This window comes from Oncorhynchus tshawytscha, linkage group LG03 (assembly GCF_018296145.1).
Source record: "Oncorhynchus tshawytscha isolate Ot180627B linkage group LG03, Otsh_v2.0, whole genome shotgun sequence".
Taxonomy (NCBI): domain Eukaryota; kingdom Metazoa; phylum Chordata; class Actinopteri; order Salmoniformes; family Salmonidae; genus Oncorhynchus; species Oncorhynchus tshawytscha.
Genome location: NC_056431.1, coordinates 32901594 through 32925752, shown reverse-complemented (window position 1 = coordinate 32925752; position 24159 = coordinate 32901594). Strand labels below are relative to the sequence as shown.

At 43.5% G+C, this 24159-nt stretch overlaps 1 protein-coding gene across 3 annotated transcripts; it reads right to left on the bottom strand.

The window, feature by feature from the left end:
- On the bottom strand, positions 1 to 22564 carry LOC112234582 (Krueppel-like factor 5). 3 transcript variants are annotated; one of them, XM_024402785.2, is made up of 5 exons: positions 22204 to 22564; positions 20631 to 20668; positions 8259 to 9135; positions 2794 to 2853; positions 1 to 2399 (listed from the first exon to the last, which is right to left on the bottom strand). In XM_024402785.2, the coding sequence occupies exons 3-5, from the start codon at positions 9121 to 9123 to the stop codon at positions 2221 to 2223; spliced, it is 1104 nt and encodes a 367-aa protein (XP_024258553.1). In that variant the 5' UTR covers positions 9124 to 9135; positions 20631 to 20668; positions 22204 to 22564; the 3' UTR covers positions 1 to 2220. The 3 variants fall into 3 exon arrangements, with proteins under 3 accessions (XP_024258553.1, XP_024258561.1, XP_024258542.1); XM_024402774.2 differs by lacking the exon at positions 20631 to 20668 and having other exon boundaries at positions 2 to 2399; positions 22204 to 22563; XM_024402793.2 differs by lacking the exons at positions 2794 to 2853; positions 20631 to 20668 and having other exon boundaries at positions 22204 to 22563.
- Between the last annotated feature and the right edge of the window lie 1595 nt (positions 22565 to 24159).

Here is a 24159-nt window from a genome sequence, read left to right as displayed (position 1 = left end):
AGAAAATATAAACTAGAATACCCCCCAGTCACGCCCTGACCTACTATACCATAGAGAAACAAAGGCTCGCTATGGTCAGGGCGTGACAAAAACAAACATGGAAGTAAATCGTTTGTTGGGCAAGTGGAGTTTAAATGTTTAAGTGAGCAGTAGGTTTTAATGGCCTTATAATTACCATAGAGCTAGCTGGATTTTGCAAGGGTGTGACACCCTCAGGAGAATTAATCGTACATAAAAGGTACATCAATCTTAGAGTTGGCGTTGCTCTATGAGAAACTGACAGATGGCATTACAAACACAATAGTTCAGGTTCCAATGAATGCGCAAACGTCTTGAAAGAGGAATGTTATGTGCCAATAAAAAACAAACATGTTTTTAACCTTTAACTATGAGATGAAATATTATCTGTGAAAGATCTGCACGGATCATTTGTGTTCTTTTATCACAGAGCAGTGTCAACACAGTGGGTGTCAGGTTCAAATTCTTTGTTGCTATGACAGGTGAATACTATATCAATCCACACATACCTTGAATACAATAAAATAACTTTCCCCAAGGTATAACATTGCAAACACTGTTTATTTTCATGTTTTGTTGCTCACTTAGCAATCTTGGCACAGCTTGGCCATTATAGCCTATAAGTATGACATTTCAAAATGCTGAACACTATTATTTTTTTGAGCATAACTTAGCATAATTTAATTTCAGTGCAAACCAGTTTACAGTATAAAGGAGCGATAGACAAAACATTGACAATAAGATCCGAAATACAGAGGATACAAAATATTTACATTTCAACACATTTTCGTAATCTGAAATGATAGCTCTTATTATTCAATGTATTAAATTAAAAAAATATACAACACTAACTATCTTATATTTTTTTATAGCCAAGAAATGCAGCAATCAAGTCAATGGACTGTCTTTTACTTTAATTCATTAATAAAACATCAAAAGGCACTTAGATACTCAATACTATAATGTGTGATATCATTCTTAAACACGATTTAGAAAAATATTACTTAGACTTCCATTTGTACATGGTATACAGGATATAAATGTAGTCGTAGTCATACTTATACGTCAATAGCAATATATTAAAATATTTTGCCTTGAAGTACAAATACTAAGTAGAAAAGACAGATAATACTGTAAATTGAGAACCCCAACTGTTTCACTTTTTCGATCTATAACGATGTAATTTAGGCTTACGCGTGTTTTAACAATGTATCTTTTCGAAGATGTAACATGCGTTTCCCAAAACACCATGCAGAGAGAACGGTCGCTAAGTGCGTCGTTGGAGCATGTGTCGATACTGATAGGATCTAAAGAAAGGGAGTGCTACTCTCGGATCAGCTTTCTCCATTCAAATTTTTTGCTAACATAATAATTTCACAATACTGACTACAGATCAGCTCATAGAGAGAAACAGTATTACCACCTACGACTGCAAATATTGAGGCGGCTTATTCTAATGCTTACCCAATAAAAATGCACTAAAATCACAGATTTGGTACATCATGAAATTTTTTTAGACAAATTACAGACAGTAGCCTACAAGTAGCAAAATAGAACTAAATTAATTGAACATGAAATGTATTTCAATGGATAAACCATGTGATTCTATGTTTAGCGGATATCTTCTGTGTATAAAGTGAGGGCAAAAAAGAATAATGGCACACAAACGATGGTTTGGGAAACAGCTCTGAGATTTAATGATGCTCCAACGAAGGTTCTAACAATGAACTTAGCCTTGATATGCTTTTGGGAAACCGGGCCATCAACTTACAATCAAATGATTAGTTGAATCAGGTGTGCTAGTACTGGAATAGATCAAATAGGTGAAATGGCTGGGGGTACAGGAGCAGTGGTTTGGGAAACACTGCTGTAGATAAATCATAGAGATACTGAAATTAGCTTGTTTCCAACTTTGTGCGCTTATTCAAAAATCAAAGCATGGAAGCGTTTACTGAAATAGATACATGGAAAAGCTACATCCATATTGCAGTCAATGTAAGATACATGGGTACAACAAAACATATTCATGTGTATTTCAGCACCACATTTATTTCTCAGTAAGGACAGAGAGCCTAATCCTGTGAAACAATTGTCAGCACAATAGCATTGTGAAAGTTTCTGAGATTTACTTAAGTATATTTAACATAAAGTTTCATTTGACTTTGATCTAATAAAAAAAGGATATACTGTATGTGGGCTTCTCTAGCTCCGGTGCCTCTTCATGTGTAGAGCCAGGTGGTCAGACCGGGAGAAACAGCGGTTACACACAACACACTGGAATGGCTTGGCCCCTGTGTGTTTCCTAAAGTGGCGTGTCAGCTCGTCAGAACGAGCAAAGCGCCACTCGCATTCCTCCCAGGAGCATTGGTACGGCTTCTCTCCTGGAATGCAGCACACAATGACATTATTCAACAGCAGAAACAGGGTTGATTATGTTATGTCACAAATGTACGGTACTAACTAAATACTTAACTATAATATTTGTTTTTATAAGGTCAGTAAAGATATTTCATATTTTACACAATTAATAAATAATAGATAGGCATAAAAACACAAACAAGGCAACATTTAGGTCTTAGTTGTTTAATTAAGCTGTTTAAAACACGTTCGACAACATGCAGCAACATTTGGTGGGCCAGATCTCATTTAGAATTCAGAATGCATCTGCATGCCAAAAGCATTATTTTGCCTGGCAACATAACATACTGGCCCCCCAAAATAAGAGACGAGTTGCCCATAACAGGACTTTTATAATGTTACCAGTAAAACATTTACCCGTATGTGTCCGCAAATGGGCCTTTAAATGGGAGGACTTGGTGTACACTTTCTTACATCCTGATGAAAAAGAATGGAACCAAATGCATGTCATTACAACACAACTATAATTGATTAACAAGAATAACATCCTACATCTGACAGAGTGGTGTTAATGGTCATGATTGAATTATAAACCACACAATGCATTCACTTCATGCTTATAAATCAAGTTAGACTTTTATGGAACTGTTGGAATTATTGAATTGATTATTTTTAATGGATATTTTTGATACACTTTTCGTAAGGGAAAGTCAAGTCTGGAACTTCAAAGTGGAAATGACAAACTTCAAAAGCCTTTTAAACCTCAAATACCCAACTTCGACTACCGAGCTTAGACAGACTTTAGTGCAGGAATAATCAACTAGATTCACCTGCGGGCCGTTTTTGTCTTGAGCAGATGGTCAGTGGGCCGAAACGTATTTACAAATAATTTGTAGACTGCAAATGGACCACAAGAAGCCCAAAAAGATACAGTATAATATTTAACTAAAACAATAATTTCAACCTTCCTTAAAATTGTATAAGATCAAAAGTGTCTCTATTATGCATGGGAATACTTGGGAACACGTTTCCAAAATACTACTCATTCAAGGGGTTTTTCTTTATTTTTACTATTTTCTAAATTGTAGAAAAATAGTGAAGACATCAAAACTATGGAATACACATATGGAATCATGCAGTAACCAAAAAAGTGTTAAACAAATAAAAATATATTTTAGATCTTTCAAAGAAGCCACCCCTTGCCTTGACAGCTTTGCACACTCTTGGCATTCTCTCAACCAACTTAACTTGGAATGCTTTTCCAACAGTCTTGAAGGAGTTCACATATATGCTGAGCACTTGTTAGCTGCTTTTTCTTCACTCTGTGGTCCAACTCATCCTAATCCAGCTCAATTGGGTAGAGGTCAGGTGATTGTGGAGGACAGGTCATCTGATGCAGCACTCCATCACTCTCCTTCTTGGTCAAATAGCCCTTACACAGCCTGGAGGTGTGTTGAGTCATTGTCCTGTTGGAAAACAAATGATAGTGGGACAAAGTGCAAACCAGATGGTATGGCGTAACGCTGCAAAATGCTGTGGTAGACATGCTGGTAAAGTGAACCTTGAATTCTAAATAAATCACAGACAGTGTCACCATAAAAGCTCCCCCACACCATCTCACCTCCTTCTCCATACTTCACGGTGGGTCCCACAAGCAGAGATCATCCGTTCACCTACTCTGTGTCTCACAAAGACACGGCGGTTGGAACCAAAAATCTCAAATTTATAGACTCCAGACCAAAGGACAGATTTCCAACGGTCTAATATCATCTGATCGTGTTTCTTGGCCCAAGCAAGTATCTTTTTATTATTGGTGTCCTTTAGTAGTGGTTTCTTTGCAGCAATTTGACCATGAAGGCCTGATTCACGTAGTCTTCTCTGAACAGTTGATGTTGAGATGTGTCTGTTACTTGAACTCTGTGAAACATGTATTTATGCTGCAGTTTCTGAGGCTGGTAACTCTAATAAATGTATCCTCTGCAGCAGAGGCAACTCTGAGTCTTCCTTGCTTGTGGCGGTCCTCATGTGAGCCAGTTTCATCATAGCGCTTGATTGTTGTTGCTACAGCACATGATGAAACTTTTAAAGTTCTTGAATGTCAGTGAATCCTGAAAAGTTCATGTCATAAAATAATGATGGACTGTTGTTTCACTTTGCTTATTTGAGTTGTTCTTGCCATAATATGGACTTGGTCTTTTACCAAATAGGGTAAAAGACCAAAGTCTTCTGTATATACCACCCCTACCTTGTGGATTTTCCTTCCTTCTTAATGCGCTTGAGCAAATCAGTTGTGTTATGACAAGGTAGGGGTGGTATACAGAAGATTTTGGTATTTTACCCTATTTGGTAAAAGACCAAAATCTTCTGTATACCACCCCTAACTTGTCATAACACAACTGATTTGCTCAAACACATTAAAAAGAAAGAAAATCTACAAATTAACCTTCAAAAAGGCACACCTGTCAATTGAAATGCATTACATTAAATGCATTACAGGACTACCTGACAGAATACCAAGAGTGTGAAAAGCTGTCAGCTAGGAAAAAGGGTGGCTTCTTTGAAGAATCTGAAATATATACTCACCAAGAAAAGAAATGTCCCTTTTTCAGGACCCTGTCCTTCAAACATAATTAGTAAAAATCCAAATAACTTCACAGATCTTCATTGTAAAGGGTTTAAACACTGTTTCCCATGCTTGTTCAATGAACCATAAACAATTAATGAACATGCACCTGTGAAACGGTCATAAAGACACTAACAGCTTACAGACGGTAGACAATTAAGGTCACAGTTATGAAAACTTAAGACACTAAAGATGCCCAGGGTCCCTACTCATCTGCATGAACATGCCTTAGGCATGCTGCAAGGAGGCATGAGGACTGCAGATGTGGCCAGGGCAATAAATTGCAATATCCGTACTGTGAGACACCTAAGGCAGCGCTACAGGGAGACAGGACAGATAGCTGATCGTCCTCGCAGTGGCAGACCACGAGTGACAACACCTGCACAGGATCGGTACATCTGAACATCACACCTGCTGGACAGGTACAGGATGGGAACAACAACTGCCCAAGTTACACCAGGAACGCACAATCCCTCCATCAGTGCTCAGACTGTCCGCAATATGCTGAGAGAGGCTGAACTGAGGGCTTGTAGGCCTCTTGTAAGGCAGGTCCTCACCAGACATCACCGGCAACAACATCACCTATAGGCACAGACCCACCATCGCTGGACCAGGCAGGACTGGAAAAAGTGCTCTTCACTAACGAGTCGCGGTTTTGTCTCACCTGAGTGATGGTCTGATTTGTGTTTATCGTCAAAGGAATGAGCGTTACAACGAGGCCTGTACTCTGGAGCGGGATCGAGTTGGAGGTTCTGTCATGGTCTGTGGCGGTGTGTCACTGCATCATCGGACTGAGCTTGTTGTCATTGCAGGCAATCTCAATGCTGTGCGTTACAGGGAAGACATCCTCCTCCCTCATGTGGTACCCTTCCTGCTGGCTCATCCTGACATGACCCTCCAGCATGACAATTCCCCCAGCCATACTGCTCGTTCTGTGCGTGATTTCCTGCAAGACAGGAATGTCAGTGTTCTGCCATGGCCAGCAAAGAGCCCGGATCCCAATCCCATTGAGCACATTCTGTTGGATTGAAGGGTGAGGGCTAGGGCCATTCCCCCCAGAAATGTCCGGAAACTTGCAGGTACCTTGGTAGAATAGTGGGGTAACATCTCACAGCAAGAACTGGTACATTTGGTGCAGTCCATGAGGAGGAGATGCACTGCAGTAATTAATGCAGCTGGTGGCCACACCAGATACTGACTGTTACTTTTGATTTTGACCCCCCCTTTGTTCAGGGACACATTATTCAATTTCTGTTAGTCACATGTCTATGGAACTTGTTCCGTTTATGTCTCAGTTGTCGAATCTTGTTATGGTCATGCACATATTTACAAATGTTAAGTTTTCTGAAAATAAACACAGTTGACAGCGAGAGGACGTTTATTTTTTTGCTAAGTTTATTTTGATTTGTTTAAGACTTTTTTGGATTCTACATAATTCCAAATGTGTATTGTTCATAGTTTTGATGTCTTCACTCTTATTCTACTATGTAGAAAAAGGTTTTAAAAAGTAAAGAAAAACCCTAGAATGAGTTAGTGTGTCCAAACCTTTGACTGGTACTGTATATACACTGCTCAAAAAAAATAAAGGGAACACTAAAATAACACATCCTAGATCTGAATGAATGATATATTCTTGATAAGTACTTTTTTCTTTACATAGTTGAATGTGCTGACAACAAAATCACACAAAAATTATCAATGGAAATCAAATTTATCAACCTATGGAGGTCTGGATTTGGAGTCACACTCAAAATTAAAGTGGAAAACCACACTACAGGCTGATCCAACTTTGATGTAATGTCCTTAAAACAAGTCACAATGAGGCTCAGTAGTGTGTGTGGCCTCCACGTGCCTGTATGACCTCCCTACAATGCCTGGGCATGCTCCTGATGAGGTGGTGGATGGTCCCCTGAGGGATCTCCTCCCAGACCTGGACTAAAGAATCTGCCAACTCCTGGATAGTTTATGGTGCAACAACCTCCATCCACCTGGTTGGTGGATGGAGCGAGACATGATGTCCCAGATGTGCTCAATTGGATTCAGGTCTGGGTTACGGGCGGGCCAGTCCATAGCATCAATGCCTTCCTCTTGCAGTAACTGCGGACACACACCAGCCACATGAGGTCTAGCATTGTCTTGCATTAGGAGGAACCCAGGGCCAACCGCACCAGCATATGGTCTCACAAGAGGTCTGATGATCTCATCTCGGTACCTAATGGCAGTCAGGCTACCTCTGGCGAGCACATGGAGGGCTGTGCGGACCCCAAGAAATGCCACCCCACACCATGACTGACCCACCGCCAAACCGGTCATGCTGGAGGATGTTGCAGGCAGCAGAACGTTCTCCACCGCGTCTCCAGACTCTGTCACATGTGCTCAGTGTGAACCTGCTTTCATCTGTGAAGAGCACAGGGCACCAGTGGCAAAATTGCCAATCTTGGTGTTCTCTGGCAAATGCCAAACGTCCTGCACGGTGTTGGGCTGTAAGCGCAACCCCCACCTGTGGACGTAGGGCTCTCATACCATCCTCATGGAGTCTGTTTCTGACCGTTTGAGCAGACATGCACATTTGTGGCCTGCTGGAGGTCATTTTGCAGGGCTCTGGCAGTGCTCCTCCTGCTCTACCTTGCACAAAGGCGGGGGTAGCGGTCCTGCTGCTGGGTTGGTTGCCCGCCTACGGCTTCCTCCACATCTCCTGATGTACTGGCCTGTCTCCTGGTAGCGCCTCCATGCTCTGGACACTACGCTGACAGACAAAGCAAACCTTCTTGCCACAGCTCGCATTGATGTGCCATCCTGGATGAGCTGCACTACCTGAGCCACTTGTGTGGGTTGTAGACTCTGTCTCATGCTACCACTAGAGTGAAAGCACCGCCAGTATTCAAAAGTGACCAAAACATCAGCCAGGAAGCATAGGAACTGAGAAGTGGTCTGTGTTCACCCCCTGCAGAACCACTCCTTTATTGGAGGTGTCTTGCTAATTGCCTATTCCATTTGCACAACAGCATGTGAAATTTATTGTCAATCAGTGTTGCTTCCTAAGTGGACAGTTTGATTTCACAGAAGTGTGATTGACTTGGAGTTACATTGTGTTGTTTAAGTGTTCCCTTTATTTTTTTGAGCAGTGTATTTATTTTCTATACTCAGAAAACATGGGGAGGGCCACATAAAACAACCCACGGGCCAAATTCGGCCCATGGGGCCACCAGTTTGGGAACCCTGCTTTAGTGAATTGAGACTACCTGCAATGTCTCCTCACCTGGAATGTCACAGTGATGTATCCTCCTCCTCTCCAGGTCAGGGTTATTCCTGCGGTTAAACCTCTCTGGAACCGATTGAGCCAACGTTGGGGACACTGGCCCAACACCAGGGTTCTGGCCTGTTCCAAGACCAGAACTTTGGCTTTGTCCAAGACTGATGCTCGGAACTGGTCCTAGACCAGAGCTTTGGACTGGCCTAAGACCAGGTCTTAGTTTCGAGGCAATACTGGCTGCATAAGATGAAGGCGGAGAATGATTCTGAATCAGCTCTTTCCCTCTGTCTGGGCTCCCTGGCTCAGAGTTAGGTGGGGACGGAGGAAGATAGTCTGGTCGCTGCTGCGAATGGCTTGCAAACTGGGTTGTCAGACGATTGACAAAATTTTGTGGGCTTCCCATAGATTTCACAGCAATCTGGGGGGATGGTATGTGGACGTTGCTGAATGGGACCGACAAGGAGGACATAGGGACCCTACTATGGAGGTTGGTGTTCACCGGGTGATCGGGCACCAGCTGCTCCAGCTCAGAGTTCAACAGCTGGAACAACGGAACGTCTGGGAAGCCCAGGGAGGGAATTTCCTGTTTAATGAACAGACTTCTTCCTGTGTCTGTCGAAGCGCCATAAAGCCTAGGGTGTTCTGGAAGGGTTGTTGGACCAGGGTTGCACTGGCAGCTGGGATGGATGAGGGAGTGGGAGAGAGGCTCTGTCTTGATGGGTCTCATAGGCCGACACAGGCTGGGGCACAGGTAGGTAACGTCAGGTAGGAGGAGACTCATGTTGATGCTGTATGGGGAACCAAGGTCCTCCGTGAAAGTTGGCTGTCTGGTGTCTGGGATATTCTGAGGAGGTGACAGATATTTGTCCATCTCGGAATTATCCTGCAAGGGAAAAACAATAATGGAGTATTTGTGAGTTACATTTAATACTAGGGCTGTGAAAGTTAACACCTGACATGTCAGTCGCAGTAAAAAAAAAGTGACACCGTTAATCACATCTCCATTTCTTCACCGCACGGAAACGTTTTAAGTGCACGTGTTTCCGCATGGACCCAGAACACAGCTACAGTCAATGCTTGCGCCTTTAAATAGCTGAAGACAGTGTGCCTCTAGACAAAATCATGTGAAAGTTAGCATATGTTTTTTATTTCTTCCTGGGAAGAACTGAAAAGGAATAGGTTCATTCCCCACAATGAGGTACTCAATATAATAGTCAATAGCATGAGAGTAGGAGTAAGTGATAGAGAGAGTGGGTGTAGACCTATGCGTGTAAAGTTATCTAAACAGTACAGATGGTTACAATGTTTTCATAACATTGCTGGACAAGTTAAAAAGCTCTTTGTATCCCAAGGCCAGTTTTTTCTCATATGGTCACACTCATTTAGAATGCCTGAAGTTTTAAAAGTACTTAAAGCTTTGTTTGTGTCTGTGTGTGAGAGAGAGAGTATATAATTACAGACATTGACCCTTTCTTTCTCAGCTTTTTCACCATTAAGCCACTAACACCTCTGTCTGATCACAGCCAAATTGCATTGTTTCTCAAAAGAACAGACATGGAAACAACCACACATTCACAGCCCAGTAAACTGTGATCATTCTACAGTGGTCAGTACGCTCAAACCGGTGTGACTAGAAAACTTATTTAGAACTTCCAGTTTCGATTGATGCAACAGTCAGCATTTGAGAATGCCACACTGTTTCTTCACAGAAACATTTTGCACGAACACACTCCTTACAAAGTTATGTCCAGAATGTGACCAGTTTATTTTTGGATGCAATGTTCAGACATTCACAGAAGTAGCTACAGCATAACACAATAATCCAAACCGATAAATGTAGGGTACAATTGTCCTAGCGCTAACTGGGGAAAGATTGACCTAACACAAGTGGTCATATTTGTATAACTCTCGGGTGAGAGAAACTACAATATGAATTAGCTAATACCAATATAATATAATTAATCACATCTGGAAATCTGGAAATCGAAAGTAATCCGACGATTGTTAGATTGTGCGCGCCTCCATGTTAGTTTTTTCGCATCAACCAAAGATAAGAGACAAGCGGAGTTTGGTCTGTTTATAGTATGCATGCTGAAGGGGGTGTGTCATCTATGATCATTCACTTCCCTTCATTCACTTCCAGACGTTTACCCGAAAGATGAGTGAACTATTCATGTACCTCAATATAACATCTTGGTCTGACAGATTACGTGACACCCAGAATGCATGGTATAATGTCAACAAACATGGCGCCACACATACACATAGCTGGGAATAGCTTAGCATTATCTCATTATAAATCAGCACAACCATCAAAAAAGTATTTTACACACATCATAGGTTTCCATTACAATCTATGCAATAACCGGAATGCATTATTCGTTACCAGTACTTGAAAAACTCTAAATACATTATGCTCCATACATACAGTTGAAGTCAGAGTTTAAATCTATTGGCTAAGGTGTTTCACAATTCCCGACATTTAATCATAGTAAAAATGACCTGTCTAGGTCAGTTAGGATCACCACTTTATTTTAAGAATGTGAAATGTCAGAATAATAGTAGAGAGAATGACTTATTTCAGCTGTTATTTCTTTCATCACATTCCCAGTGGGTCACAAGTTTACAAACACTCAATTGGTATTTGGAAGCATTGTCTTTAAAACAGTTTAACTTGGGTCAATCATTTCGGGTAGCCTTCCACAACCTTCCCACAATAAGTTGGGTGAATTTTGGCCCATTCCTCCTGACTGAGCTGGTGTAACTGAATCAGGTTTGTAGGCCTCCTTGCTTGCACATGCTTCTTCAGTTCTGCCCACAAATTTTCTATAGGATTGAGGTCAGGGCTTTGTGATGGCCACTCCAATACCTTGACTTTGTTGTCCTTAAGCCATTTTGCCACAACTTTGGAAGTATGCTTGGGGTCATTGTCTATTTGGAAGACCCATTTGAACTCTCCAAGATGGCGTAGCAGTCAGACGTCTTGTCGTGTAGTGTCCCTTGTATATATCGTTTTGTTTTTTTAAACATATTTTTCTTCGCATATCTTTTAAAACATTTTGCTAAACCGCAACTTCTAAATACTCTCCTGCAACCCGCCTCACCCAATGTAGCGTGGATCGGCTTTTTTTCTAAAGTATTTATATTTACTTCGGATCCGGAATCCCTCAACCGAAGCTAGCCAGCTAACTACCAGCTATCAGCCAGCAAACCTTTGCTAGGGGTATTCAGCTAACCGGTCATCAGCTAACCTTTAGCGCGGAAAGCTCTCGCCAGTTCGAACAACGCGACTCTAACCAGAGCATAACGGACCTATTATTTTTTTATCCCCGGATTCCCACCTGATTCACACTGCAAACGGAACATTTTCAGCTGGATCTTCACAACTAGCTAACTAGCTAACTGCAACCCCGGATGATTACTCCTGGCTAGCGTTTCCATCCATTTAGCTTGAAGCTAGCCCAGCCAGAGCTCCTGTGCTACCACCGAAGCATACTCCTGGGCTACAATATCCGGACCCACGACCGGTCTATCGATGTCACCGCATGAAGAGGCATAAACAGACTCACCCCATCGCGACACCCCCCAAAGGCTAACTTTCTAGCCCTTGCTATCTCCTTGCTTGCTAATTCGGCCTGCTAACTGCTAGCTTGTTTAGCCCCGGTCCGCTAACTGCTACCTTGTTTAGCCCCGGCCTACTAACTGTTAGCTTGTTAGCACAGGCCTGCTAACCGTCTGAATCGCCGCGTCCCAAACACTCACTGGACCCATATTTACTTTCAATCTCTTTTCGATTTGTAATTTGTTTATACCTTCCGGTAACCTGCCTCACCCAATGTGATACGGAATCGCTATTATTTTTAATTTTTAGAACACACTCAAGAACCCCCAGAAGCTAACCAGCTAACTAGCTACAAGCTATTTAGTCATTGTTAGCCACTGCTAGCGGCTTTTACCTTACCTGAATAATACTCGCCAGTCCAGCTTCCCTGCTCCACCCACCGCTGCCCCCTGGACACTGATCACTTGGCTACATAGCTGATGCATGCTGGACTGTCCATTAATCACGGTACTCCACTCTGCTTGTTTATGTTTTATCAGTTGGCCCCAGCCGCACTCAGGCTCTGTGTGTAGTTAATCCGACCCTCCCTGCCTAGTCATCGCCATTTTACCTGCTGTTGTTGTGCTAGCTGATTAGCTGTTGTTGTCTCACCTACTGTTTTAGCTACTGTTTTAGCTAGCTCTCCCAATTCAACACCTGTGATTACTGTATGCCTCGCTGTATGTCTCTCTCAAATGTCAATATGCCTTGTATACTGTTGTTCAGGTTAGTTATCATTGTTTTAGTTTACAATGGAGCCCCTAGTTCCACTCTTCATACCCCTGATACCTCCTTTGTCCCACCTCCCACACATGCGGTGACCTCACCCATTACAACCAGCATGTCCAGAGATACAACCTCTCTCATCATCACCCAGTGCCTGGGCTTACTTCCGCTGTACCCGCACCCCACCATACCCCTGTCTGCCCATTATGCCCTGAATATATTCTACCATGCCCAGAAATCTGCTCCTTTTATTCTCTGTCCCCAACGCTCTAGGCGACCAGTTTTGATAGCCTTTAGCCGCACCCTCATTCTACTCCTCCTCTGTTCCGCGGGTGATGTGGAGGTAAACCCAGGCCCTGCATGTCCCCAGGCACCCTCATTTGTTGACTTCTGTGATCGAAAAAGCCTTGGTTTCATGCATGTCAACATCAGAAGCCTCCTCCCTAAGTTTGTTTTACTCACTGCTGTAGCACACTCTGCTAACCCTGATGTCCTTGCCGTGTCTGAATCCTGGCTCAGGAAGGCCACCAAAAATTCTGAGATTTCCATACCCAACTATAACATTTTACGCCAAGATAGAACTGCCAAAGGGGGAGGAGTTGCAGTTTACTGCAGAGAGAGCCTGCAAAGTAATTTCATACTTTCCAGGTCCATACCCAAACAGTTCGAACTACTAATTTTGAAAATTACTCTCTCCAGAAATAAGTCTCTCACTGTTGCCGCCTGCTACCGACCCCCCTCAGCTCCCAGCTGTGCCCTGGACACCATTTGTGAATTGATCGCCCCCCATCTAGCTTCAGAGTTTGTTCTGTTAGGTGACCTAAACTGGGATATGCTTAACACCTCGGCAGTCCTACAATCTAAGCTAGATGCCCTCAATCTCACACAAATCATCAAGGAACCCACCAGGTACAATCTTAAATCTGTAAGCAAGGGCACCCTCATAGACGTCATCCTGACCAACTGGCCCTCCAAATACACCTCTGCTGTCTTCAACCAGGATCTCAGCGATCACTGCCTCATTGCCTGTATCCGCTACAGAGCCGCAGTCAAACGACCACCCCTCATTACTGTCAAACACTTTGTGCACCCTAAAACACTTCTGTGAGCAGGCCTTTCTAATCAACCTGGCCCAGGTATCCTGGAAGGACATTGACCTCATCCCATCAGTTGAGGATGCCTGGTCATTCTTTAAAAGTAACTTCCTCACCATTTTAGATAAGCATGCTCCGTTCAAAAAATGCAGAAATAAGAACAGATACAGCCCTTGGTTCACTCCAGACCTGACTGCCCTCGACCAGCACAAAAATATCCTGTGGCGGACTGCAATAGCATCGAATAGTCCCCGCGATATGAAACTGTTCAGGGAAGTCAGGAAAAAATACATGCAGTCAGTCAGGAAAGCTAAGGCCAGCTTCTTCAGGCAGAAGTTTGCATCCTGTAGCTCCAACTCCAAAAAGTTCTGGGACACTGTGAAGTCCATGGAGAACAAGAGCACCTCCTCCCAGCTGCCCACTGCACTGAGGCTAGGTAACACGGTCACCACCGATAAATCCATGATTATCGAAAACTTCAACAAGCATTTCTCAACAGCTGGCCATGCCTTCCGCCTGGCTACTCCAACCTCAGCCAACAGCTCCGCCCCCCCGCAGCTACTCGCCCAAGCCTCTCCAGGTTCTCCTTTACCCAAATCCAGATAGCAGATGTTCTGAAAGAGCTGCAAAACCTGGACCTGTACAAATCAGCTGGGCTTGACAGTTTCAGAAATAGAGGGTCCAGACTATCTGCCGCCATTGTCGCAACCCCTATTACCAGCCTTCAACCTCTCTTTCATATCGTCTGAGATCCCCAAGGATTGGAAAGCTGCCGCAGTCATCCCACTCTTCAAAGGGGGAGACACCCTGGACCCAAACTGTTACAGACCTATATCCATCCTGCCCTGCCTATCTAAGGTCTTCGAAAGCCAAGTCAACAAACCGGTCACTGACCATCTCGAATCCCACCGTACCTTCTCCGCTGTGCAATCGGGTTTCCGAGCCGGTCACGGGTGCACCTCAGCCACGCTCAAGGTACTAAACGATATCATAACCGCCATCGATAAAAGACAGTACTGTGCAGCAGTCTTCATCGACCTTGCCAAGGCTTTCGACTCTGTCAATCACCATATTCTTATCGGCAGATTCAGTAGCCTCAGTTTTTCGGCTGACTGCCTTGCCTGGTTTACCAATTACTTTGCAGACAGAGTTCAGTGTGTCAAATCGGAGGGCATGCTGTCCGGTCCTCTGGCAGTCTCTATGGGGGTGCCACAGGGTTCAATTCTCGGGCCGACTCTTTTCTCTGTATATATCAATGATGTTGCTCTTGCTGCGGGCGATTCCCTGATCCACCTCTACGCAGACGACACCATTCTATATACTTCCGGCCCGTCCTTGGACACTGTGCTATCTAACCTCCAAACGAGCTTCAATGCCATACAACACTCCTTCCGTGGCCTCCAAATACTCTTGAACGCTAGTAAAACCAAATGCATGCTTTTCAACCGTTCGCTGCCTGCACCCGCACGCCTGACCAGCATCACCACCCTGGATGGTTCCGACCTTGAATATGTGGACATCTATAAGTACCTAGGTGTCTGGCTAGACTGTAAACTCTCCTTCCAGACTCATATCAAACATCTCCAATCGAAAATCAAATCAAGAATAGTCTTTCTATTCCGCAACAAAGCCTCCTTCACTCACGCCGCCAAACTTACCCTAGTAAAACTGACTATCCTACTGATCCTCGACTTCGGCGATGTCATCTACAAAATTGCTTCCAACACTCTACTCAGCAAACTGGATGCAGTCTATCACAGTGCCATCCGTTTTGTCACTAAAGCACCTTATACCACCCACCACTGCGACTTGTATGCTCTAGTCGGCTGGCCCTCGCTACATATTCGTCGCCAGACCCACTGGCTCCAGGTCATCTACAAGTCCATGCTAGGTAAAGCTCCGCCTTATCTCAGTTCACTGGTCACGATGGCAACACCCATCTGTAGCACGCGCTCCAGCAGGTGTATCTCACTGATCAACCCTAAAGCCAACACCTCATTTGGCCGCCTTTCGTTCCAGTTCTCTGCTGCCTGTGACTGGAACGAATTGCAAAAATCGCAAACCATAGTCTGGCTTTTTTATGGTGGTTTTGGAGCAGTGGCTTCTTCCATGCTGAGCAGCCTTTCAGGTTATGTCGATATAGGACTCGTTTTACTGTGGATATAGATACTTTTGTACCTATTTCTTCCAGCATCTTCACACTAAAGCCTCAAAACGTAAAATTGTCCGCAATGCTGAAATGGGCTACTTCTATGTGAATTAATGAGGAACACACCTCAATACAAACTGTTGACTGAAAATAATTTGAAATTGACAAGTTGAAACATAGCAAATTAGCAGGCAGCGTATGTTAACTGTCCTTTTGCGCAATAATCATATTTTGGAACAGTGAACGTATTCTGACATCACGTGCATAAAAAAAAACTCACGCCGTTAGAGATATTTGGAACTGATGTATGAGAAGGTTAAAACTGCTTAATTTTATTTCCCTGACATATGGAATCAAGGACTCAAAACCCCAATGTTTAAGGATGGAGACAAATTTGACCCTAACAATTAGAGGCATTTGTTTGAACAGTAACCTGGGCAAGGTTTTCTGCAGTATTATAAATGTAAAGAGGTCTAAACTTCCTCAATAAGCACAATGTCTTGATTAAAAGCTCAATTGGATGCAAACCGAAACATCGCAAGATGTACCAAAACATTTAGAGCCTACACACCCTGATTGATAAACATGTCCACCAAAATAATACGAAAACTTACACTTGCTTTATCAACTTCCAAAATGCATTTGATTCTATTTGGTATACAGGACTGTTCTAAAAAGTTATTTAAAGTGGTGTAGGGGGCATCAAAATTAGCAAGAAAATAACAGAATTCTTTAACCAGGGTCTTCGCAGATGACCTGTGCCTGGTGTCACCCACAGCCCATGGCCTACAGCAGAGGCTGGGCCTCTGGCAATAAACCCCAAAAATACTAAAATAATGATTTCCCAATGACAATCCAGATCTCAGGGAAATAGACCACAGTTCTCAATTGGTACAAAACATATAGAGTACTGCATACACTACAATTATTTAGGTTTAAAAATAAACTCAACTGGACACCTTAATGATGCAGTGAATGAACAGAGAGAAAGCACGCAGGGCATTCTACGCCATTAATAAACTATTTAAAATTGAAATATTTGGCTAAAACGAATTGAATGTGTCATTGAAACAATTGCACTTTAAGGCAGCGAGATGTGGGGTCCACTTGCAAAACAAGATTTCACTCAATGGGACAAACAACCCATTGAAACCCTGCATGCAGTGTTCTGTAAGATTCTTCTACATGTCCAGAGGAAAACTACAAACAATGCATGCAGGGCAGAATTAGGCCAATATCCACTAATAATAAAAACTCAAAAATGAGCAATTAAGTTTAGTAAACATCTAAAATATAGTGACCCCCCCTCCTATCATTACCAAACCCTGCAATACCAAAATAGTGTAATTTCCCCAAATTGGAAACCCTAATTCAAATGCCTCTCTGTTGAGGATAGGCTACCCATACTGTTGGGGGAGGACAGAGAGAGCGGTGGGTAGGCCACAGACAGTGTCTGACAGACCAACCAATCTGCACATGTCCTCTATGCTCATCGTTATTGTTCATTGTATGGTTATTTTGACCCTTGGTTATTGTTGTTCCGTTGACAATATTGATTATTATGTTCATATTTTAAAATCTCCAAAATAAGCTTTGGCAATGTGTACATTGTTACGTCATGCCAATAAAGCAAATTGAATTGAGAGAGATGTGCACAAGTGTTAAAGCTCATACACACTGGTAGGATAGACAAACAGCAGTCAATCTCTTTTGTGTTGACACAGCAAAGACCTTGGAAGTTGTCATTCACCCAGCCTTGTCAAAATAATTCAAACCAGAGGGTGGCAGTAGCGTTGTTTGGCAATGCATATTTGTGCGTATTGCTTATGGTCTAGATTCCAATGTTACCACTAATGTTGCTATTTTGTAGAAAGCCCTTGTTGATACTAGCCAGATGGCCACAGCTAGATAACTACCTAGCAAAATGATGAATAAATAATTGAATTCACTCTCCATAATCCCATACTGCCAGTGCCAGCCCACAGCCTAATGTTTAGCTAGGTTGCTAACGTTAGCATATTCGCTAGCTAACAATCCAATCCTTCAATGACATGGCCTATAATGTACATGCATGTTCAGTATTCACAGGCCCATCACTGTTACGGAGTCTAGTTGACAGGTAATCGACTAGCTTATCTGTTCTCTGGACCCCGTATGTAGGGACTTGTACAATGCTTGATCAAGGCTATTGAACTTGACATTTCTGTGCCTTTATTCTTTAATCTAATATATCATACAGAAAGTTGTTGTTAGCTGGCTTGCAAGCATCACTACCGACCTCGATGGCTAAAGGCAAAGAGAGCTCCTATTTCATCGCTATGGCAGTGAACATTCCACCACCAAATCTAATGGTTCTTACAGGGGACTAGAATACTAATTGGGACAGGGATGAATTCGAGGACTATGTGCTGGCAACAAGTCTACACGAAAAACCCAACAAGGTCCAAGCGGCAACTCTGAGGAGTTTAATGGGCAGCGAATGCAGGCATATCTACCGGCACAATCTCACCCTCACTGCACAACAGGATAATGCAAAGGCCATACTGAATGCATTGGAAAATTACTTCAAGCCCGCCAGGGACGTCATTTACGAGTGGTTCGTTTTTAGAAGCTGCAAACAGGAAGAGAGTGAGTCAGTACACAACTTTGTAACCTGTTTGAGAGAAAGATCTACTTCTTGTGAATAAGGGGGATTGAAAGATTAACTGATTTGTGTCAAAACAGTACTGGGATTTGCAAATTATGACACGCGCTGGCATCTACTAAAAGAGAGGCGCTTAACATCAGTAACTGCCACTGAAATGTGCCGCACTGCCGAAGTCACTGACATGAGAATGAGAGTAATGGAAATGGAAACCCCACGCACTGACGCCGATACTGTTCATGCTGTTGCCAGGCAGACAATTCAGACTATTCACCACGAATGGTGAGCACATACAGCCCCATAGCATGCAAATACTGTGGAATTGTAAACACACGAGGCTAAGACCACTGCCCTGCCTACGAAAAACCATGCAGAGCTGGTGGAACTAATAATCACTTTGCAAAAGTGTGTTTCAAAAGCACAAGAAGGGTGAGTGAGGGCAAGATTCGCTGTGTTGATGGTGTCACTCCGTGTTCAGAGCAGAACAGTGAAAGTGACAATTACATGCATGAATCCATTGGGGCTGTACACTCAAGAGGGAAGAAATGGTTTGTGCCACTATGACTACACAACAAGCTGCAACAATGTCAACTGGATTTCGGTACTACGTGCCAGAATCCAGTTGTTAACATCTTCTCCTCTCAGACTCTAAATGTAAATGCCTGGGACTGATGCAGTTCCCCGTACCAAATGATCTGCACATTGTGGAGCATGTGCAACATGGATCTCTGTCCAAAGAACAACTACTAAGTAGATATGACGACGTATTCAATGAGTACATTGAATCAGTACCTGGGGAGGTACACCTTGAATTGGATGAGAGCGTCAAGTCCAGTGTGCTCCTCACAATGTGCCCATTGCATTGAAAGTGGCTGTGAAGGCCCAGCTGGACAAGTATGAGGCCGATGGCCACATGACATCTGTGACTGAACCAACTGACTGGATCAGCAATATGGTCATAGTGAAAAAGCCAGAGAAGTTGAGGGTCTGCATCGACCCAAAGCATCGGAACCAAGCTCTAAAACATTCCTACTACATCATTGCCGACACTGGAGGATGTCCTCTACAAGCTTCCCAAGGCCCGGATTTTCAGCTTGGTGGATGACCGAGATGCATTCCTGCAATGCAAGCTGGACGAAGAAAGCAGCTTCATTGACTGCCTTCTGGACCCCCCGGATTTAGAAACGCTTTTTCAAGCTCACGTTTTGTGTCTCAGTGGTGCCTGAGGTATACCAACGCAAACAGGATGAGATAGTGGCTGGGCTCAAGGGCATTGAACCCGTCGCTGATGATGTCCTGATCGTAGGCTGTGGTGACACAGATGACAATGATGTGAAGCTCCTGGCACTGATGGAGCGCCCATGATCAGTTAAGCTGTGCCATGACCTGAAGAAGCTGCAGTTCAAGGTGAAAGACGTCACTTCCATGGCCACATTCTCTCGGCCAAAGGCCTGAAGCCGGAACCAGACAAAGTCAGAGCGATCCTCGACATGCCAAACCCATCTGATGCAAAAGGAGTGCAGCGTCTCATCGGTTTTGCAAACTATTTTGCAAAGTTCATGCCACACCTATCAATAGTCTGTGAGCCTCTGTGCCAGTTGCTGGACAAAGACACACGATGGCACTGGCTACCCAAACATGAGGCCGCAGTGCAGGAGATGAAATCTCTGGCTTCATCCATGCTAGTGTTGCGCTACTACAACATTACGAAGCCTGTCACAATCCAGAGCAAATTGATCTAAAGTGGACTTGGATACTGTCTTTTGCTGGAAGGCCAGACAGGTGCATCTGCCTCCAGCGCTTCCATCACTACTTATATAGTCGAGAGCTGGTCACCGCTGAAACTGACCACAAACCACTCATTGCCATATTCAGTAAACCTCTCCTCAATGTGCCCCCCAAGAGGTTTGAAAGCATGCTCCTGACTCTGCAAAATTACAGCCTGAAGGTCATCTACAAGCCAGGACCAGGGATGTACATCTGCAACACACTGAGCATGGCACAATGTACAGGCAGAGGCACTGCCTATCAGCAGCATGCCATCTGTTCGCTACAGAAGTGAACAAGATGTTCAACAGATCAATCAGGCAGACTACTTAATTAAACGTCACAGATCACCGCCTAGCCCAGATTAGGCAACACACTGACAAGGACGAACACCTACAGTCACTGAAGTCCAAGGTTCTCACAGGTTGGCCGTACCTGAAATGAGAGACACCTTTCAGTGAGAGAATACTGGACCTTTCGAGATGAGATCAGCGTGCAAAATGGCATCTTCTTCAGAGGTCAGAACGTCATTATCCCCAAATCACTACGTCCAGAGATGCTTACCCCATACCCGCATACACTCCAGTCACGTAGGAGTTGACGCATGCTACCAGGCACGCCAGGCACGTGAAACATTAAAAACTGCTCAAACATGCAAGAAGAAATTAAAGACCTTCAGCAGCTGTACCACATGCAACGAGTACCATGATGTCACACAAACTGCCCACAAGGGCCTGGTAAATCGTCAGCATGGATTTATTCAGCCACAGACAAAAGGACTATATTCTCATTGTTGATCACTACTCTGTGTTAACTTGTCCTCTGTTTATATATATTTTTTTTTAAATAAGATGACAACTGAAATAAAAAGAAAATGCATTTTCATTTGTTATGACTTAACTGTTAAGAACTTAATGTTGTGCTGTTTACGTTTGCACTTTCTATTGAAAGGGATGTTGTTACAGAGTCTAGTTGATAGATAATCGACCAGCTGGGCTGTTCCCCGGACCCATATGTAGGGACTTGTACAACGCTTGAACAAGGCTACTGAATTTGACAGTTGTGTCTATCTTTATTATTTAATCTAACATATCATCCAGCAACAATCATGGAAATAAACCCTGTGTAGGCTACTGGAATTTGGTGTGGCATAGGCTAATCTAGCCATGGTTTGGCAGTTTGGATACTGGGCGAATTTGGAGTATTGCATCCCTGGATTGAGCTACATGTTCCAGCCATAACCGGTGCCAGCTCCGAGTTGCCATTATAGGGAATGGAACCCGCTCCAACTCAAAAAGAAAAATGTAGAGTCGGATCTCTGGCTAATGGCTTCATACACTATCTCACTATTAAATTATATTTTTTAGCAGCCATACCAGTGTTCTAGGAGAGAACGGAGAGAGTGGTGATCACGTTCATATCAACCAGTCAGCAGTAAATCATTGATCGTGGAGGCTACACTGCTACATCTCCCGTAAAACCATACATATCCCAAAAAAGACTATGCTGACCAACGCAAAACAAGATCACAATGCGCAACGTTCACTCTCCGTGTGTCAATCAACATATTTTGAAACACATGTAGTCAGGCATACAGTATTTCAAAAAACTAAACAAATGGAACCAGTGTGCGTCGTTTGTGGGAATATTGGGGCCCAATTGAAGACTATTAGTACATGAAAGAAATCCCCTCCAAGCAGCCGGGTTTCTGAACTAGTGCTCCTGTCTAGGCGATGAAAATCTACAGCTGAATTTAGACTCCACCTGCTGACTGCATGCGTTATGCATCTCCTTCTATACATTGAGATGGGAAACGTCTAATCTCAGTCCACTATTTGTCTGTACATGTAGGCTATTTTGCCTGGTAATTAGATGGCAGAATATTAGCCTATACTATAGCCTAAATATCAACGATGCCATACAATATCCTCGCTCAAACTGTAAACTCGCTTTCTAATTAAATACCGTACCAGATTGTAGTCGTGAAATTAAGCGCTTTCACCGATTGTATTCTTCATGTTGTTGAGGACTTGTCCATGACTATGATATTTTCCTCGCCCTTCTCTCAGCCTGTCCGCTAGTGGTGGTGCAGTGGGTATTCAGGGTTCGGGTGCGTCCTGCCCCAGAGCGACCCAAACATCATTGGTTAATAAGTCAGTGGCCATAAACGCTGATAATGTTATGTCCAGTAGTCCGCAAAAGTGCGTGTGTGGGAGGGGGGGGGGGTAATTTAGCATAGGACTAATTCTGATTTGAACAAATAGCTGAAACCATGCAGTTGTTGTCTGCTGCCCACTCCCTCTTGTTTTGCGCTTGTCAAATTACGCAACTGCGTGAGAGCGCGTGATAGCAGTGTGTCTGTCTGTATAGGGAGTGGCTGGACATGTAGAAAAATAGACAAGATATGTTTCAATTGTAGAATAGACAGAACATAAGACTTAAAGTAATGATTACCTTTGCTTTTACATTCAGTTTCGAGGAGGGAAGACAAGTAAAAAGATACGTGGAAAGGCAGCAACGTGATTTGTGGGAAGATTAACTTCAAGTGTGAGGGAATCTATTAATTAATTTAGTTACTTGTTCACAGCCTCTTAAAATAACATTGTGACTCACAACAGCTCCTTTCTTCCAGCATTTTATGAGAATGTGTTGGATACCTAGGTCAAGTGTTGACCTAAGATGCAGGACACCTGAATAAGAATGAATGATTCAGCAGTACAGCAAGTAGTTCCTCTTGTGACTCCAGGCTTTTTGAGGGCCTGTACAGAATCAATCCAACAAGTTCCTCCTCTCTATTCAAGTAATATCCAAACCAGCATCAGTGCTTTTTAGTCCCTAGCCTATTCAAACTGCCTATAAAGTGTGAAATGTGATGATGAATGCTTGTATATTTAATGTGTCAGTTTGTTAGGAGATGTGCTTGTTTCAAACTGTTCTTTCTATATGTGAACGGGAAACCATCCCTTATGTTCGTGTTAGTTGTTCAGTCTGTTAAACTGTACATTTTACATTTAGGTCATTTAGCAGACACTCTTATTTTTATTGTTTTATAAATGTTACCCCTTTTCTCCCCAATTGCATGATATCCACTTGGTAGGTACAGTCATGTACCATCGCTGCAACTCCCGTACGGACTCGGGAGAAGCGAAGGTTGAGAGCCATGCGTCCTCCGAAACACAACCCTGCCAAGCCGCACTGCTTCTTGACACACTGCTCGCTTAACCCGGAAGCCAGCCGCACCAATGTGTCAGAGGAAACACCGTACAACTGGCGACCAAAGTCAGGGTGCATGCGCCCGGCCCGCCACAAGGAGTCGCTAGAGTGCACTGGGACAAGGACATCCCGGCCGGCCAAACTCTTCTCTAACCCAGACGACGCTGGCCAATTGTACACCGCCTCATGGGTATCCAATGCCACTTAATATAATGTTTGCATACCCTACATTACTCATCTCATATGTATATACTGTACTCGATACCATCTACTGCATCTTGCCTATGACATTCTGTACCATCACTCATTCATATATCTTTATGTACATATTCTTCATCCCTTTACACTTGTGTGTATAAGGTAGCTGTTGTGAAATTGTTAGTTTAGATTACTCGTTGGTTATTACTGCATTGTCAGAACTAGAAGCACAAGCATTTTGCTACACTCTTATTAACATCTGCTAACCATGTGTATGTTACAAATAAAATTTGATTTGATTTGATCCCGGTCACAGCCGGCTGCAACACAGCTTGGGATCGAACCCGGGTCTGTAGTGACACCTTAACCACTGCGATGCAGTACCTTAGACCACTGCACCACTCGGGAGGCCAGCAGACACTCTTGTCCAGGCTGTATCCCAACCGGCCGTAATTTGGAGTCCAATAGGGCGGCGCACAATTAGCCCAGCGTCGTCTGGCTTTGGCCGGTGTAGG

Coding starts and splice junctions, on each gene's coding strand:
- LOC112234582 (XM_024402785.2), bottom strand. CDS start 9,123: ATGGACAAATATCTGTCACCTCCTCAGAATATCCCAGACACCAGACAG. Junction 2,854..8,258: donor ACATCACTGTGACATTCCAG/GTGAGGAGACAT, acceptor CTTTTTCATCAG/GATGTAAGAAAGTGTACACC. Junction 2,400..2,793: donor CCATTTGCGGACACATACGG/GTAAATGTTTTA, acceptor GCTGCATTCCAG/GAGAGAAGCCGTACCAATGC.